General features: G+C 32.4%; 1 protein-coding gene across 2 annotated transcripts; it reads right to left on the reverse strand.

Annotated features, from left to right (window-relative positions):
* Window positions 1-5,892: 5,892 nt before the first annotated feature.
* LOC107924492 (protein ARABIDILLO 1) lies at window positions 5,893-12,865 on the reverse strand. Of its 2 annotated transcripts, none has more exons than XM_016854969.2 (13): window positions 12,561-12,865; window positions 10,704-12,076; window positions 10,337-10,495; window positions 10,180-10,263; window positions 9,967-10,098; window positions 9,323-9,450; window positions 9,014-9,101; window positions 8,296-8,390; window positions 7,793-7,856; window positions 7,355-7,530; window positions 6,923-7,150; window positions 6,528-6,612; window positions 5,893-6,430 (listed from the first exon to the last, which is right to left on the reverse strand). In XM_016854969.2, exons 2-13 carry the CDS (start codon window positions 12,054-12,056, stop codon window positions 6,257-6,259), a joined length of 2,766 nt encoding a protein of 921 aa, XP_016710458.1. In that variant the 5' UTR covers window positions 12,057-12,076; window positions 12,561-12,865; the 3' UTR covers window positions 5,893-6,256. The 2 variants fall into 2 exon arrangements, with proteins under 2 accessions (XP_016710458.1, XP_016710459.1); XM_016854970.2 differs by lacking the exon at window positions 12,561-12,865 and having other exon boundaries at window positions 10,704-11,776; window positions 11,916-12,055.
* Between the last annotated feature and the right edge of the window lie 4,066 nt (window positions 12,866-16,931).

Consider the following 16,931-nt stretch of genomic DNA (forward strand, 5'->3'; position numbering starts at 1 on the left):
TTTGATCAGTGATTACAAAGAGAAAATCTTAAATTTTCGAAACCCCTTATTCAACTGTATTGAATTAAAGTGCAGATATTTTATAATTTAACCAAATAAATCGAATTAGAAGGGATATACTTTATGATTTAATCAAATGAAATTGAAATTTAATTAGATTGATATATGTTTTGAAAGTCCTTTTTAAACACTTAAAAGTGTTAGAATTCAAATTTTAATATTTACTCACTGATTTTTTATTGTCATTTCTCAAGATAATTTTCTATGAAAAAATTATTTTTAATTTTATCATCGTTCACAATCATTCTAATTATGTAATATATTGTGTTGAGTTATAATAAAATAGATTTTTAACATATTGTAATGTTTTTTTTCTTGTTGAGGCGAAAACCTTTGTTATATCATCATAACTTACTTTTTACTGCTATTAGTGAATGTTATTTCTTCCTTGTTCTGAATTGTATAGTTCCATAATGGAACAAATGGATTAATTTTTCCTTACCAAAAAAACTAAAAAGATTTCCAAGAGATGTAAGATGAAACTAAAGTTAGAATCATCAAAACTTATCCCTATTTTGGCAAAGATTAAGGGGAATACTAAACCAAGTCAACCCAAGCATTTAATTAGTTGAAATTAAAAGCAAGCTTTATGTCGAAATCAGACCATAATACGATGTAGCACTGTAAATATTTTAGCCATAGGGGTGAATGAAATTCCAAGGAGAAAGTGATAGAATAGAGACAACAAGTTGCATGCAGGTGAGGAAGGGGGACCCCTAATAATGCAGTTGCCGGAGTTTTGTCACCTTGTGCGTTTCACAACCCAAGCTATAAAGATGGATGGATGGTGCATTATTAACCAGTTGTAATGGATAGAGATGGACAAAAAAAGCTAAAAACCAAGTTGCAAACCAAACAAAAACTGAACTTTTTATGCAAAGACATTAATTAAAGGGATATAATTAGTACTATCATCGTCGTCATCCAGCCTTCATTCAGATGATCTCATCAATTTTAACATTTAATAATTGGGTGTCTCCTTTTCCAAATTCAGAGGTTGCCCAACTTGCTGGTTGTATTGTGGATTGGTCGGGTCTGGGGCTACCTAGGCCAGCTTTCCATATAATTCAAGATTACTTTAAGGCATCTAAATGCAATTCCTTCCTGATTTAAAACAAGCATGCAAAGTGTGATTTAAGCATCGACAACCTTTTTTTTATCTCAAAATTATGATATTCTTTATATTAAAAAAAATTGAACTCAAATTGTTACTTATTGGTCAAGAGTTTATTTTAGAAAAAAAACAATTCAGTTTTGAATTATCATTGTACTAAAAAATTAAAAAAAATACATTCCTTATATTCGAGACCAGATTAATGGGAACAAGATATAAGATTTGTCTAACGGTTAAGTTAATATTCCAAATTAAAAGTTGTTTTAAATTCAAGTTCAAATTAGACTTGTTGATGAATAGAGTAGTTCACCTATTCAATAGATTTAGTGAAAATTTAAATTAAATAAGTTTTAAAATATTTTTATATAAATTTAGTTAAAATATATATAAATTATTAATATAAAATTATATTTATGCCTATTAATATAAAAATGTAAATTTTTATATTTTATTATTTTTAAACACAAAGCAGGTTATTAGGATGGTCCAAATCAAGCTTGAAATTTTTTTTTTTGGAATAAGCTGCAATTTAACCCATAAATGCCTCTAGTTTGAATTCAAACCAACCCAACATCCATTTCACTATTTACTATTAATATATTATTAAATTTTGAGACAGATCACCTGGGCATGAATAGTTGTATGCAAGCAACAAGCCAACAACCACACAATTTGATGGTATATTATTAGCATCTGGAGGGCACAACCCAATTATGATATTTTAGAGAACATATGCCATACTGATGGTTCAGATGCTGATGCATGTTCTTCGCTTCTAGCCTGGATATATCATAGCATTTCATATCAGAATAACAATCACTCTCATCTTATGTGACAAAGTTCGTTGTTCCAGCTACATTTATCAGTATTATACACTTTACAAAGGTTTTTTTTAATCATCGAATGTGCCTTCTTATTTTTCATATAATAATGATAATAAATTTTTGATAAACCGTACAATAAGGAATGAATATAGAAGAGAGGAGAGTCGTTATTTTGGAGGTTGATTTATCCAGTCTAGGTGAAAAGTCGGAGGTTATAAAAAGTAGTGATGAAGATAATGTAAAGGTTGAGAGCTGAAGAAGTGTTGACAGAGTGTAGGCTTAGTATTCTTGAAGAGTTGATCTTTTTTTCACCGTTCCCGGAAGTATTTATAGGCAGCAGTTGTAACAGCCTAATTTTCAGTGGTATCAGGAATAGAGATTTGAGATCACTAAATCCGACGGGTGAGTTAAAAATTTAATAAATTAATACCTATGAGTCAAATGCGAATATAAAAGCATTTTTGAATTAGTGAATTTGGTGATTTAAAAGAATTAATTAGGTAAATTGGGTCGAGAATGAGGTATCGAGACCTCAACTTCATAAATCGAGCCATAAATATTTTTAGAAATATTTATGGAGTGTTGGTGAGGTAGTATTAAAATTTAGTCAAAAATTTTTTACGTTTGGGTGGTTAATTAAATAAAAAGGACTAAATTGAAAAGGGTGTAAAAGTTGCTAGAAGGATTAAATAGCTAAATTGTCAAATGAGGAAGGACCTAAAGTGAAAATAGTCCTAAAGGAGATATGTGATTACGTGTAAAACCATAGTTGGGCTATGGCATTATTATGTAAAGATGTGTAAGACCATAGTTGAACTATAGCATCGAAAAAAAAACGAAGTACTCAATTCCGTAAGATGTTCACTAATTTGAAGAAGTTTGGTAAGTATTACATGGAATTATGTGACATAAGGAAATACGAGTTGATGAGACATGAGCATAAAACTTGGTTGATGAATGAATTCATTTGTGATTATATATTTCTACGCCTTGAGTGTATTATCCGTATGAATTGGTACTCCAAATGAGTTAATGAGAAAACTTCTAGTATGAAATAAAATGAGTTCGAAATGAAATATCATGAAAACGTACTTGAAATACATTGGTATGTATTGTATATGCTATTTGAATTCATAAATGTGGAAAGCAAATGTATGTGGAAATATAAGATGATGATATTTGTACATGGAATTTATTGGTGAATACGTACATCAAAATTTATATGATAAATTTTAGTGAACATTGAAATTGGGCTCAATAAGTGATTTGGCAATTTAAATCGTATTTGGTAGGAAGAGTTAATGAATTGCATATTTATGAATTGTTACACGTATTTGTCTGAAATACGAGGAAGTGATGGTAATTGATACATGGAAATATGAAACTATGATATATATAAAAACATGGAATATGTTTGATAAATATGTTCATTCATAATTATAGAATTATGTACCTCATGTGTGCTATTTGCATAAAGATGATATTTCAAATACTTTAGTGAATAAAGCTTAAATATGAAATAGTATGAAATCGAAACAAACTGTTATGAAAATGTATTTAAATTATCTGTAAGTGTTTCGTGCTTCTCGGTAATGCCTCGTACTCTATTCCGGCGACAGATACGGGTAGGGGGTGTTACAGTAGTCCCGTGTAAGATGGTGTTAACGTGTTGGACTTACCATCTGGTCATCATTACGGAGCATGTGGGAGGGATATTTTCGATGAGGTAAGGATATTTGTGACAAGTAGTTGAGATCATGTGGTGTTTGATGACCAACAACTTCGTGTTTCCAATGAAGATTAGGTCATCCATTACCCAGGCAGGCATCTCAAAAAGCTCGTAGGTGACCTCTCGATCTGTTGGTGGTAGGCTTATTGTTCATGTGCCTTTTTTGGCTTGCCACATGTCTTGACGCGGATGGGGTATAATAATATTCTCTCTCCTCTGAGTCAAGAAGAGGGTTATAAAGATGCATTTCTTGAGACACTTTGATCTGATAGCTTCCTCTTTTCCAAGTTGTTCTGGATGGTGACTTTATTTTATGATGAAACGTTATATCTGAACATTTGAGATTTTGCCATAAATGTACTCTAAGGACTGCGTTTCTGGAGAGTTGTGATAATGATGGTAAACAACCTTTTGGAACAGGTGATGAGTCGCTATTGGACGCCGTTTGTTCTTTGTAATGATGCATTTTGGGAGATAGGTCCATATATTCTCTGGGTTTTCTTCTCTGAGATTACTTTGTTTACTTTTCTTTTTGAAATTTTTGCAATTGCTGGTAAGGTTGGAGGCTAGAGGATCTTTTAAAGCTTTGATTAGTTGTTCTAAGGTGGAGGGAATGACGCTTTCATAATGCAAATAAGCTCTAGCAAGAATGAAGGCAGAAGGAAGGGTTTGAGTAGGGTTCAAGCTAATAGAAATACTTGAGACAAGTGAGATGGAGGTGTTTAGTGGAGTGGAGTAGTTGACTTGGTCAGTTGGGTTATTGGCCTAGTTAGTTTGATCAGTTGGGTTGCCACTCTGAGATTAAGAAGTCATGTGGTTCAAGCTCACCGTACCAATTATTGATGCAGTGTATAAGGGAGGAGTACAAAGGAGAGGAGAGTGGCCGTTGTTGAAGTTGGTTTACCCAATTGGGGTGGAGAGCAGGAGGTTATGAAGAGTGGTGATGAAGATAACATAAAGGTTAAATATTGAAAGAGTGTAAGCTTAACATTCTTGAAGGTTCGATATTTTCTTCATCATTCTTAGAGGTATCTTTAGGTAGGGGTCCCATGTAAGATGGTGCTAATGTGCTAACTTGCCATCTAGCCATCATTATGAGGCACGTGGGAGGGATGTCTTCGATGGGACAAGGATGTCTGTGACAAGATAGATTTAGTCATTCATTTTGGCTCTGATGGGATAAAACAGTTGAGCCTACATAATATTTGGTGACCAATGACTTCATGTTCCCAATTAAAATTAGGTCTCTGCTACTTATATAGGCATTCTTGAAAGGTGAGCTTGCAAGTGACCTACTGACCTGCTGGTGACAAGCTTACTGTTCAGATGTCTTTTTAGCTTGTCACATGTCTTATTGCAAATAGAAGTATAACATAAATAAACCTAAAATTAAAAAGTTTCACTCTCAAATAAATTACAACTTACCATATATTGCAAATGTATCATGATGTGATAAAAGATTCTTTGACATGGGAATTGAGAATAAATTGTAGCGACCATAATGGTGTATATTTTTATTTAGTATTGCCACTTTAAATATAAATTATTTGATATTTAAGTTTAAAATTTTTTGTTAATATGGATGGTATATGTGTTTTTTTGTCTAATGTTATACATATATTTGATAAATTTTATATATTTTGAAACTTAACAATGTTAATAATTCGAGGTGTAATATTAATTTGATAAAATTAATTGTTAATATTATTAGGTCTAAACTTTCGCAGTTTTATTAATAGAATAAAAATAATGTTAATTGTGAATTTATTTAATTTTCTATTTAATTTAACAAATAAAGTGTAATGAATGCACTTTTTTCAAATTTTAGAATTAATTTGATAAAAATTAATTGTTAATATTATTAATTAATTATAAATTTTCATCAAATCAACCCTAAAACATATAATTAAACATAAAAAAACCTAACACTAAATTTTAAATATTAAAATATATAACTTCTCCCGAATATAAACACTTTTTACTATAATAATGCAAACTAACTAACGAAATCAGGTAAGACGGTTTTTTACTATAATAATATGCACATTTATTATCTTAAAATATCAGCCTCCCCACCCCACCCCACCCCACCCACACATGCATGCATCCATCCATCCATACATACATATCTTAGTCCAATGATTGCGAAAAGACTGCAAACTATATGTATATTTTAAAAAGGATGGAACTCTTCTATTGTGATAGTGTTATTGTTCAGTTCTCCCTCCTTTTTGCGTTTGGTTTTTTCAGGTTATTAAAGGGAGAAAGAATCCTCCCTATCCTGTAGTGTTAGACCTCATTAACATCTGTATAATGATCTACATGAACATGCAGGCCTCCTTTTTGTTTTCTTACACAAAGTAATGGAGGGTGATACAATTACAAACGCCAAAGATCGGTTATCCCTGGGGAAAGCCGAGGGGGATGTGGTGGCCTGTAGCCTGCTCCAGCCACCTGGTTCAGCTCTGAACAAGATTGTAGAATTCAGAAAGATCTATAGTATTTGTATAATGTATCCATTCCTCACAACTAGCTTGAGACTTCATGGTGGTTCTCAAGGTTCCGAAGTACAATTTTGGTGAAAATTTTGGCTTGAATAGGGGCTGTTGATGCAGCAGCAGTAGCACGTAAGACCCTAGCTGCTCCTGCTTTCTGAAGGAGGCATGAATGGTGCATTGCGTGCCGTCCCCCGGGCATCGTAAACTGCAGGGAAAAAGCATTCTTAAGTTGTAGCATTTTATTAATTGAATTCAAAATATAATCATTTTTAGTAAAAAGGAGAGGGAGAATAGGTGCTTGCCTGTAAAAGAGCAAATGCAGAACAGGACTTTAGTATGGAAGAAGGATCTCTTAACATTCTCACATATCTGTCAATCTCAGCTCCGCTGAAGAGGCACGTAAAGGAAAGTGATAGATAACATATTAGAACACATAGATGATTCTGAAGGTAATAACTATGAAATAGAAAAGGTAAGAACCATGAGAAGTGGCAAGTGAATGCAAATATCATATGTTCTACAAGCAATGCGGATTTTGGATAGTGCTAGAGACTTGATTAAAATATTAAATAGATTAATAGTATATGCAATTAGTGAAAACACTAGCTGTTTCTTCTTAAATCTTACTACCAAAAATAGATACGAAATCATCAGTTTCATCTTTAGAGTATAAAATACTAATGTTGAAAAACCAAACCTGCATCTTAGATGCCCTGCTTCAGGTATTCTTATGGTTTCTGCTATCTGTGCCAAAGCTGTGGGGACTAGTGTTGCAGCAGCAGCATTAAAGGTTTGTGGTTCATAAAATGAGCTCACAAACTCATCGACATGTTTCAAGGCCATCCTTCCAACCCCATCTATGTTCAGAGTCTTTGAACTGCCCTGTGATGAAGGCGAAGGCCCTACTGGCACTGCTGAGTCTATTCTGTAAATTGATAAGCCAAGATTTACACCTCAAAAGTAAATTTTAAAATCAATGCCATTTATTTACCAAATATTAATTAAGATTCTTTTATCTTCATATTTAATTCTCTTCAAAGCAGTCCCATAACATTTTTCCCATGAAAAATGTGCCTTCATATTAGCCTTTGCCTATTCATGATAACTTTCAGAAAATGGCTTGACATACCTCCCATCAAACATGTAAACCAAGGCCAATGCAGCCATAAAACGTGCCATTTTTGAGTTCGATGAAGAGCATAGATGAACAAGGGGTTGAACTCCATCATCTTGTATTATACGAAGAGCGTTATCACGATAAAAAGCCAAATTCCAGAGAGCTCCGGCAGCGGTCTCATGGACATCCTGAAAATCAAACAGATACCAAGACCTTACCATGCAGTTAAGTTCAACAACTTATAAATGGTCAGTCCAGAGGAATGCATATTGCACTTTGTTACAAAAGATGCATTAATAACATATCAACAATGAAAGGAATTAAGGCAAATGCACTAGAGCTGACAGATAGCGAGTATTCACAACAGAATTACAATATGTAAGGAACATCATCTTGAACTAATTTTGAGAAAAACGGCTCATTTGAGAGAGTCGAGAGTGAAAAACTTACTTCGACATCTGAGCTGGCTAATGCAATAAGTGGAGCTATACCACCTTGTCTTCCAATAGCAGTGCTGCACGAATATAAAATACATCAATATGTATCATAAATTGCAAGGAGATGCCTTCTTTAAGAAATCTGACAATACTATATCAAAAAGACCATTTATAACAAAAAGAATAAAGAGATTGACGTTTTCAGTTTGACATAATGTTAAACTACTGAAGCCTAAATAATTGTAGACCAAAAAATTCTGTTGAGACATGGAACACATGAGATGAATTAAAAGCAGAGCTTAAGGGCATGTACTAAATGCTTCATATTATAAACTAAACAGCATGAACAAGGTCATCATCACTTCAATTTCGTTACGCCAAAATATCTTGATATGATATTATATAGTACCAAATAAAAGAGGAATATATTTCACCTAAGAACCATTTATACAAATATTATTGCATAATTTAAACATTGAACAATTAAAGCGAAGAAGTTTCAATTTCCTAGTACACCTGTTAGTTTCAGATACTGACAATCCCCAAAGAGCACCTGCAGCTCTTTCTTGAAGACCTTGGGAAGCATCTAAGCTAGATTGAGCCAGGGCAACCTAATCATGCAAAATCAGAGTAAAATTTCAAAACCTGCAAGGAAGCTGATAGATAAATAATATATCTTTGCCAAAGCTACAACTGAGGTGAGGGTTATCAGTTAAAGCCCATAGAATTATAAACTTTCTTGTTCATAGTTTGTATAGGAGGCAGTTGCTAATGCTGATAGATTCATTAAGGCAAAGAGATTCATCAACATAAATTGCTCTCACAATATCAAACAATATTATCCTTGGGAATTCTTTGAAGAAACCTTCAACAACCCCTCAATTCACACCAAGATATCCATTCATGAGTGAAAAGCAGTATCAAAATGGTTTATGAACGGAAAGAACAATGAGAAAAATCTGGTCAATATTCAAAAGAACTACGTGTTGCCACCTGAAAGAACTATGTGTTGTCAACAATATTGGATCACATTGTTGGTATTACAGTAATTATAACTGCTAGCTGCATAGGAATTACCAAGGGCGTGCTCTAACCAGGGATATGATCAAATGAAAACCAACAAATATGCAAAACTTGAGATAATTGCTTTTTTGATCCATCAGATGTAAAATAAAACAGCATAATAATTACTTGAAAGATGAAATAATAAGATTTATCATGCACTTAACCATACCAGTGCCTCAACACCACCAACTGCTGAAATTGCTTCTCGATTTTTGTCATCAAATGACAAATTCCATAAAGCACCAGCCGCTTCTTGCCTGCTTTCATTAGATATGAAAAGATAAAATGGCATTTCCAAGGATGAACTTATGAGTCAGGACATAGCTTAATACATCCAATTACAGTCTCTGTAACATTTTGGGTAAATCCCAAGAGCCTATGGAAGTGATAATGAATACACGATAAATTGCCATCTCCTTAAGTACATTCTATAAGTGGCTATTATTAAACCCGGAAATATAAAAGTAAAATAGATTACCTTACGCCTTCATTTTGAGAATAAGTAAGTTGCACCAATGCTTCCAATGCACCTGCTTCTTGCCCAATAGCAGCATTATTGGTGTTGCTATCCCCATGAGCAGCCAAATTAGCCAGCGCACGAGCAGCCTAGACAGGAGGAGGAGAAAATCTTATTTGACCAGAAAAGTTCAAGATCATCTGCTATATCATTTATCAATTCACAGGATAATTTAAAAACCGAATATGACAATTTTCCTTGTCTTGGAACTAAAAATCTTGATAAAAGAATATCCTTATTACGTTCTTCTATACCATGTTGGATAAACATAGAGTAGAAGGAGCTATAATCTTTATACATTCTAAGTGAATATTAGATACACATTCAATTGTTAATGCAAAGATAATCTGAACTTCAGGGCCTCAGTTCTAAGTTACTAATAACTATATCAGTATGCATGACATAAATAGTCTTGGTCAAAGCTTTAATCATCTCGTAGTTCTCATTAATGCAGATCCATAATCTTCCAAAAGGGCTTCTAAAATATCTATTTATTATCCTAAAGTATATTGATCAATAACAAACTAACAAAAACAAAAACCATCCTCATCACAAAAATGATCAGTGATGCTTCTCAATGTAAATAGAAAGGAAACCCAAAACACCTGCTCTTGCACTCCTTCAAATTTGCAAGTCCGAGCAAGCATTACCAAAGCATGGATACCACCAGCCAAAGCCACCTCCATGCTGCATTTTTCATCAGCTCCCAAATTTGCCAGTGCTCCAGTTGCACGTTCCTATCATTTAGAAAGGGCTCACAATTTATCTCAAGCAAGTTGACAAATATGTGTTGGAAGGAACAGTTAAAAGATACATACAAGAAGTACATCAGTGCTGGAAGGTGGCCATTTTAATATAAGGTCAACTAAAGCCTTTACACCACCTGCCTCTGCAATAGCACCCTGAAAAGGAACTGTGTTGAGTAAAGATAGCTATTTGGAAGATAACTCAATCAAGTTCTTCAGTTTTCACAACCTTATGCTCATCCCCTACAGAAAGATTCCACAGCCCTCCAGCAGCCTCTTCTGCCACTAATCTATTCGTCGATTTCGCTAAATTAGCAAGGATATCGATTCCTCCACTTTCAGCAACAGCTTTTGCAACTTTAGAATCAATGGACAAGTTTGCTATAGCCTGCATCCATAATGTGCAGTTTACAAGCAACTCATTAAATGAAGTGGAGCATTTTATAAGAGAATAATTTCTAAACAATATTTTGAGGTTTATCATCTAACTTCAATCCTGGTAACTTCTAAACTTCCTTATATTCTGTGAATTATAAAGAAGGGTTTTTTTTTTCTCCTGGTATGTAATATATTCTCATAATGGAAGCAATGCATACTTTAGCTGCTTCAGACTGAAGGCCCTCCTGACAAGATCTTGCAAGGTTCAAAAGCATCCTTATTCCATCTCCACATAAAATTGCCTCAGCTCTCTGGCAATGAACAGTGACATCTTCATCATCAATGACTACAAAGGTTGCAACAGCAGTAGCTGCTCTTTCTTGAACTTCCTCCTGTGAACTCTGCAATAAACAAAGCAATACTGCTGCCCCTTGTGTGAGCCAAAAATCATCAAACTCCTTCAGGTTGTTTTCTGCAATACGCAAAAGTGAATGTGAAATGGCCCATTCAATCCAAACAACAACCTCATCCAAGTTTTTATCTCCATTTCTTATTTCCTTCCAATGCTGAAACACATCAGTAACACTTTCTAAATTGTCAGCGAATAATGATGCTACTCCCTTGACAATGTCACTGAAAAGAGTAAGCAAAATTCTGCCTTTGTTATTATGCATTGTGTTTCTGTCAACTTCGACTTCAAAAACTGGACAATTCAAGGCAATCAATACTTTCAAATTTCGGGACAATGACAGAAATCTTGTAATAGAACTAAGATTTACATCAGTTCTTGAGACATCTAAACCCACCAATTGAGGTAATCTACTCCAAACTTGTGCTACAGATCCCCATTTTAGGTTTCTCGTCCCAGCAACAGATAAAAATTTTAGGGAACTCAAGTTTCCAAGAGCTACTTCATCAATGTTGTCAGATTCCACAAACCCAAGTTCCATTAACTGCCTACAATGCTTAGCCAAAGCATTTATGGCATCTCCATTAGCTTCCTTAACACCTGACATCCAAAGCCTCCTCAATCTTGGGCAGCAAAATGCAAGTGCTTTGATTGCATCACTGCTGATTCGCTCACAAGGATCTGGGCCAAGATGGATGCTCTCAAGCATCTCATGTCTTGCTGCTATCACAGAAAGTGCAGCATCGGTAATGTCACGACAAAAATCACCGCTTATTTCTCTAAGTTCCCTTGCTTGAAGACTAACTATTGCATCTGCTGAGCCTGCTGCATGAAATTTAAGTCTCTGGAGATTCTTGCATCGCAAGGAGAGTGAGACTGCAGCTGCAGTATCAAATTTGTAAGACCGGAGGTCCAGTGACCCCCATAAACAGGGCAAAGAACCTAAGAGCCTAAATGTTCGACAAGTTGATGCCAAACTAGCTCGATCTCGATAATTCAAATAAGAGAAGAGTTGAATAACTGTATCATCAGGCAAGGTTGTCCAATCAACTCCACAAACTGTAGCTGAATTCAAACATCCACTATCGAGTGTCTCTGAACTAATGTTTCTCTGATATTTTTCCTCACCATGTGAACATTTTTGCCTCACTCTTGCACTCATATCCTACAAGTTTTGGAGCACTGCAAGCAAAGAAATAATATGACAAAATCACAGGTTCACTCAATAAGAACTCCAAATTCTCAAGGGAAAAAAATTCATAAGCTTGAACACAAGTAATCTTTCAATTGAAAAAACAATGAAAGAATTTCAATAAACAGGCTTCATTCTTTTCCCAAATATTACAGACCCAGCAAAGGAAAACCTCAAATTTCAAGTATTCATTTTCCCAGGAACTATAAAATAAACACTGAAACATGACGATCAACCTTGAATTTCAGTAAACAGATAAAATATCTGATCAAACAAGCTTCATTTTTCCCACCTCAAAACTACAGAACCCCATTAAAAAGAAGTCCTCAAATTTAATCAACATTTAGTAAAACAAGCATCATTCCGTCAATTCCCACAGACCCGGAAAGTCGATTCTCCAAAAATTCAACCCCAGCGCAGAAAAGAGAAAGAAAGAAAAATTCAAAGTTTAGCATAAAGAATCAATGAATATACCTTTGAGATAGCAGAAATTGGTGAAAAGGAAAATTCTGTGAAACTGAGGAGGAGCTCAATATATGTTATACATACATATATATAGGGTCATTAGTCATTACCCTTTGGCGTTTAAAATGTAAAAACAGCAGTTAAAGACAAGAAAAAAAAACATCACTTGTTGCGGCTCTGTCACTACTTTTTCTCATTGACGGTCAATGAAAGAAAGCAATGGTGGTTTTGATTCTACTGCTTCCTCGATTCTCCATTTTAATACTCGTTTTTTGGGATTTGTTCACACTAATCTGGTGTTAAAGATTGAATATGCTTTTCTTATGAAAAAAATGATAGTTTTTTTTATAGGGACTAATCAAGCTTAATGAGGTTAAAAAGTTGCTTTGAAGTTTCGAGTTACCATTTGGTAGATGTTGAAATTTTAATAGTCAGATTCAGCAAATGTTGAACGTTCCTTTTTTACACTTTGGAATGTGAACAATAGAAATCTTTAACAAATTTTTGAATCACTAGTCCAGCATTACAATGGATTCTTCACTCGTTCAGGTTTGGTAAATGATAAGTAATAAGCTTTTTGTACTATACATGATTTGATATCACTAATCTCAGACAAGATTGTGAGAGCTACAGAAGGGATTTGGAGAGCGGAGCCTTCTTTATAGTCAAGAAATCAACCAAGCATTGTACACATCCTTTTACTTGAGCGTTAATGGAGTTTACTATGATATCTAAGATCCTAGAAAACATATATACTTGCAATAGTATATTAGTATTTGAAGTAACTTTTTTTTTAAAATAAAACTAACATTCATTAATTATACAAACATTAATAAAGTTTAAATGAACGTGAAATTAATCAATCGATTATTCTAGATGATCCACTACACTATATAAAAAATTGATTGAAAGATAATATTCGATAATCACAGTTGATTATTGATGAATTACATTAACATTAAAGTTCACTTAAATATGTTCTAAATTTATATTCTATCAAAAAGACTAACATTCATTAATAATAGATCCCTAAATAAGAAAGTCAACTCAGTCAAATAAATTCTTAATTTCATATGAATTATTAAAAATAACGCTAATAAGAATGTCCTCTCTATTAGTTACCTTCTCAATAGATATGAAACAAATAATATATTGAAAGCTTCTTAATAAAGTCCTACAATCGGTAATAAGAGGATCAAACAAATCATTTTCTTGAGTATGATGATTTTTAATGGTAGTCGCAATAAATACATCAAGCTCAACAATGATACGAGAATTATGTTGAATTTTAGCAAGTTGAAGCCCATTCCTAACATCGCATAGTTCAGCAGTCGTAGAGATCTCATCAAATTTAGTGTAAATTCACTCCATTATTAATAAGCTTATATTTTAATCATTTAATTTTAAAAAATTATAAAATGATTATTGAACTATTCAAATTTTTTTATTTAAACTATTGAACTATTTAAAAATTTTATTTAAAGTACTAAGTTTCAAACAATAATCAATATAGTGAATTAGTACCGCAGAAAAACGTACCTTATATCTAAGCCTATTTCCAAAACATAGTTTAATAATGTTACGCACAGATCTATGACAACCAGCAGCCCAATGCCCATTCTAGTCTCAAAGCAATGCCAGGATTTCCAAGGGAAGATCTATGACAATAAAGCTTGAATCATTCCAATGGAAGACAAAACCACTTGACATGAATAATTCTAGGGGGTCCTTTGGCTTTAAGGTGCAAAGGAAAAGCCAAGAACTCGCCCGCAAGAGAGAGAACCTTAAGAATAACGGAGTTTTCATAATACGGCTTAAAGCAATGCCAGGATTTCCAAGGGAAGATCTATGACAATAAAGCTTGAATCATTCCAATGGAAGACAAAACCACTTGACATGAATAATTCTAGGGGGTCCTTTGGCTTTAAGGTGCAAAGGAAAAGCCAAGAACTAGCCCGCAAGAGAGAGAACCTTAAGAATAACGGAGTTTTCATAATACAGCTTATTAAAGACGATAGCGTTTCTTGCTATCCAAATACTGCGAAGGAAGGACAGTTTTTAGCTCTTGAACAAATCAGTCAATTCTGGATAGAAATGTAATACAAGCTAAAACTATTTTGAGAAATAGCTGATGTCGGGAAGTTGCAAAGAGCAATATTGAGTATGAGTTCACACTGATTACCATATATATCTGAAGTTATTTGCCGAAATATCATCGTCTCAGGTACTGGTAAATTCACTGCCTGCAGCAGAACAAAACACAGTGTGAAACCATGTAAGAAAATAACTAGGAAATCAAACAAGTGCAGCTCAACAAGGAGCACCACTACTGAAAATACAGTTGAGAGGGAGAAGGAGAGTCATTTAAATTTTTTAAATGAATTTCACTTCTCAGTTCTCAGTACAGTGATTTACAGACCATTAACAAAGTCCTGCTTTGGAAAATAGAAAATTAGTTTGGGTTTGGGTTTTCCTCATTCATACTGCGTGGGCTAACCTACCTATTAGATTTAATGGGTCTTATGTTTTATTTCTGAAATAGCCCACAATTTGATTTAATTGTACTAGAATTTAACTAAATTTGAAACTCAAAATTCATCTAAATTTAAATAATTTTTTATCTCTAGAATTTTATTTCAACTCCAAAAAAAAATTGAATTTCTCAAACATGCGATAACATAATTTTATGGAAAATTTTATATGTTATGTTTAATATAACTTGTAATTATTATAAAATATTATTTATAATAATTCGAAAAAAAATCTTTTAACAAAACCTAAAATTTATATTTGTTAAGTGTATTTTCTTTTAAATTTTATCTTTATCATCGTTGATTGTTGATTGTCGATTGTTGATTGATTAAGAGTGTGTTTGATAAACTATTATAGATTTTCATTTATAATCATATTAACTTTTTACTTAATATAAAGCTTTCAACAAAAAAATGTTGAATATGATAAGTAATTAGATAACTACTTATCACTTAATATAGAAAATTTTAAGTTAAGTTTATTTTTCAAATTTTTATTTTTAAAATAAACTATTTCTTCATTTTATTAAAATATTAAAATGTTTAAATTTTATATTTAACATTTATCGGAAACTATTCAAAATAAAATAAAAAAATACAATAGCAATCAGATTAAAATTATGAAATAATAAATTTTCAAAAATCAAGATTTATTTTTATCACACAAAATAATTATATTTGGTACTTATAAAATTTAGAATTAAAAATTTATTACTTGATTTTTTAGCTTTTTTTTTCAGTTTATCAAAATTCAAACACGTCCTAAGTATGAATAAGGAATAATAAATACTATATAATTTATTTGTTAAAAAAATAAGTGTTGAAATTAAGTTATAAAACTCGTTTAGCGTATTATTTAAAATTAAACACTGAGTATAATTAGATTTTTTAATAAATGATAATATAATCTTAAATGAAATAGAAAAAAAAACAATTGAATTTATTCTCTATTAAGTGATAATTAAGTACATATCTCTTATCATTTTCCACATTTTTTTTAGAAAATAAATTATATCCATTAGTTTTTATTGGGTTATCAAACCATGTAAATAATCTATAATAATATACAATCTAATGAAATATATAAAAAGTCAAAATGTATAAAAAAAATATCTTTCATCAACAAAAATTTTAGATTATTTAAATGAGATTGAAAAAATATCATATAATTATATTTAAAAACTAAAATATGTCTTAAAATTAAAATTTTGTTATTATTTTACAAAAATAACTTTTAAATTAAAATATTATTATAATATGAATGAATATATTTAAAAAATCATAAAATAATTAGAGTTGAGTGTATTACTTGAGTATAGTCTAGTTATATTATAGACCCATTCTAAACCCAATCCATAAATAGGAGGGATAATGTGCTTTAACACTACTTTTTTTGAAATAATATTTATACAATCGAATTAATACTCAATCAGTTTAATCGAATTTTTTTTTATTGACACCCAATATTTTGCACGAATCTGCTGCTTTTACTTCAGAAATTATTTGCTCCTGGTAGCATAAAAATCTGAGAGAATCAAAGAAATTTTAAGAGTTTTAAGGCATTTTGCAGCATAACACATATATAAAAGACTCTTAAGATTGGAACCTTTATGTGGGATTATTTAGCCTGATGTGGGTTAGAATATTAGGTAGTCATACTTGCTTCACAAGAATCCAAGCTCAAAAAACAAACCTTGTGCATTGACATAAAATTTCAAAGGTACAGCAGAGCAGCACACTGCCATCATTCCTGCCTGATGCCGCCTATATAACGTGCTTGCTTATGTAAACAAAGCAGCCATCTTTTTGTTTTGTTTTTAATGACCTTATACTCATTTAATAACATCCC

This window comes from Gossypium hirsutum, chromosome A11 (assembly GCF_007990345.1).
Source record: "Gossypium hirsutum isolate 1008001.06 chromosome A11, Gossypium_hirsutum_v2.1, whole genome shotgun sequence".
Taxonomy (NCBI): domain Eukaryota; kingdom Viridiplantae; phylum Streptophyta; class Magnoliopsida; order Malvales; family Malvaceae; genus Gossypium; species Gossypium hirsutum.

What these genes read in the sequence shown, in the direction of transcription:
- LOC107924492 (XM_016854969.2), bottom strand. Translation starts at nt 12,056, where the DNA reads ATGAGTGCAAGAGTGAGGCAAAAATGTTCACATGGTGAGGAAAAATAT. An exon ending in CTGTAGGGGATGAGCATAAG is followed by an intron (nt 10,264 to 10,336) that starts GTTGTGAAAACT and finishes GTTCCTTTTCAG; the next exon opens with GGTGCTATTGCAGAGGCAGG. An exon ending in TCTCAAAATGAAGGCGTAAG is followed by an intron (nt 9,102 to 9,322) that starts GTAATCTATTTT and finishes TAATGAAAGCAG; the next exon opens with GCAAGAAGCGGCTGGTGCTT.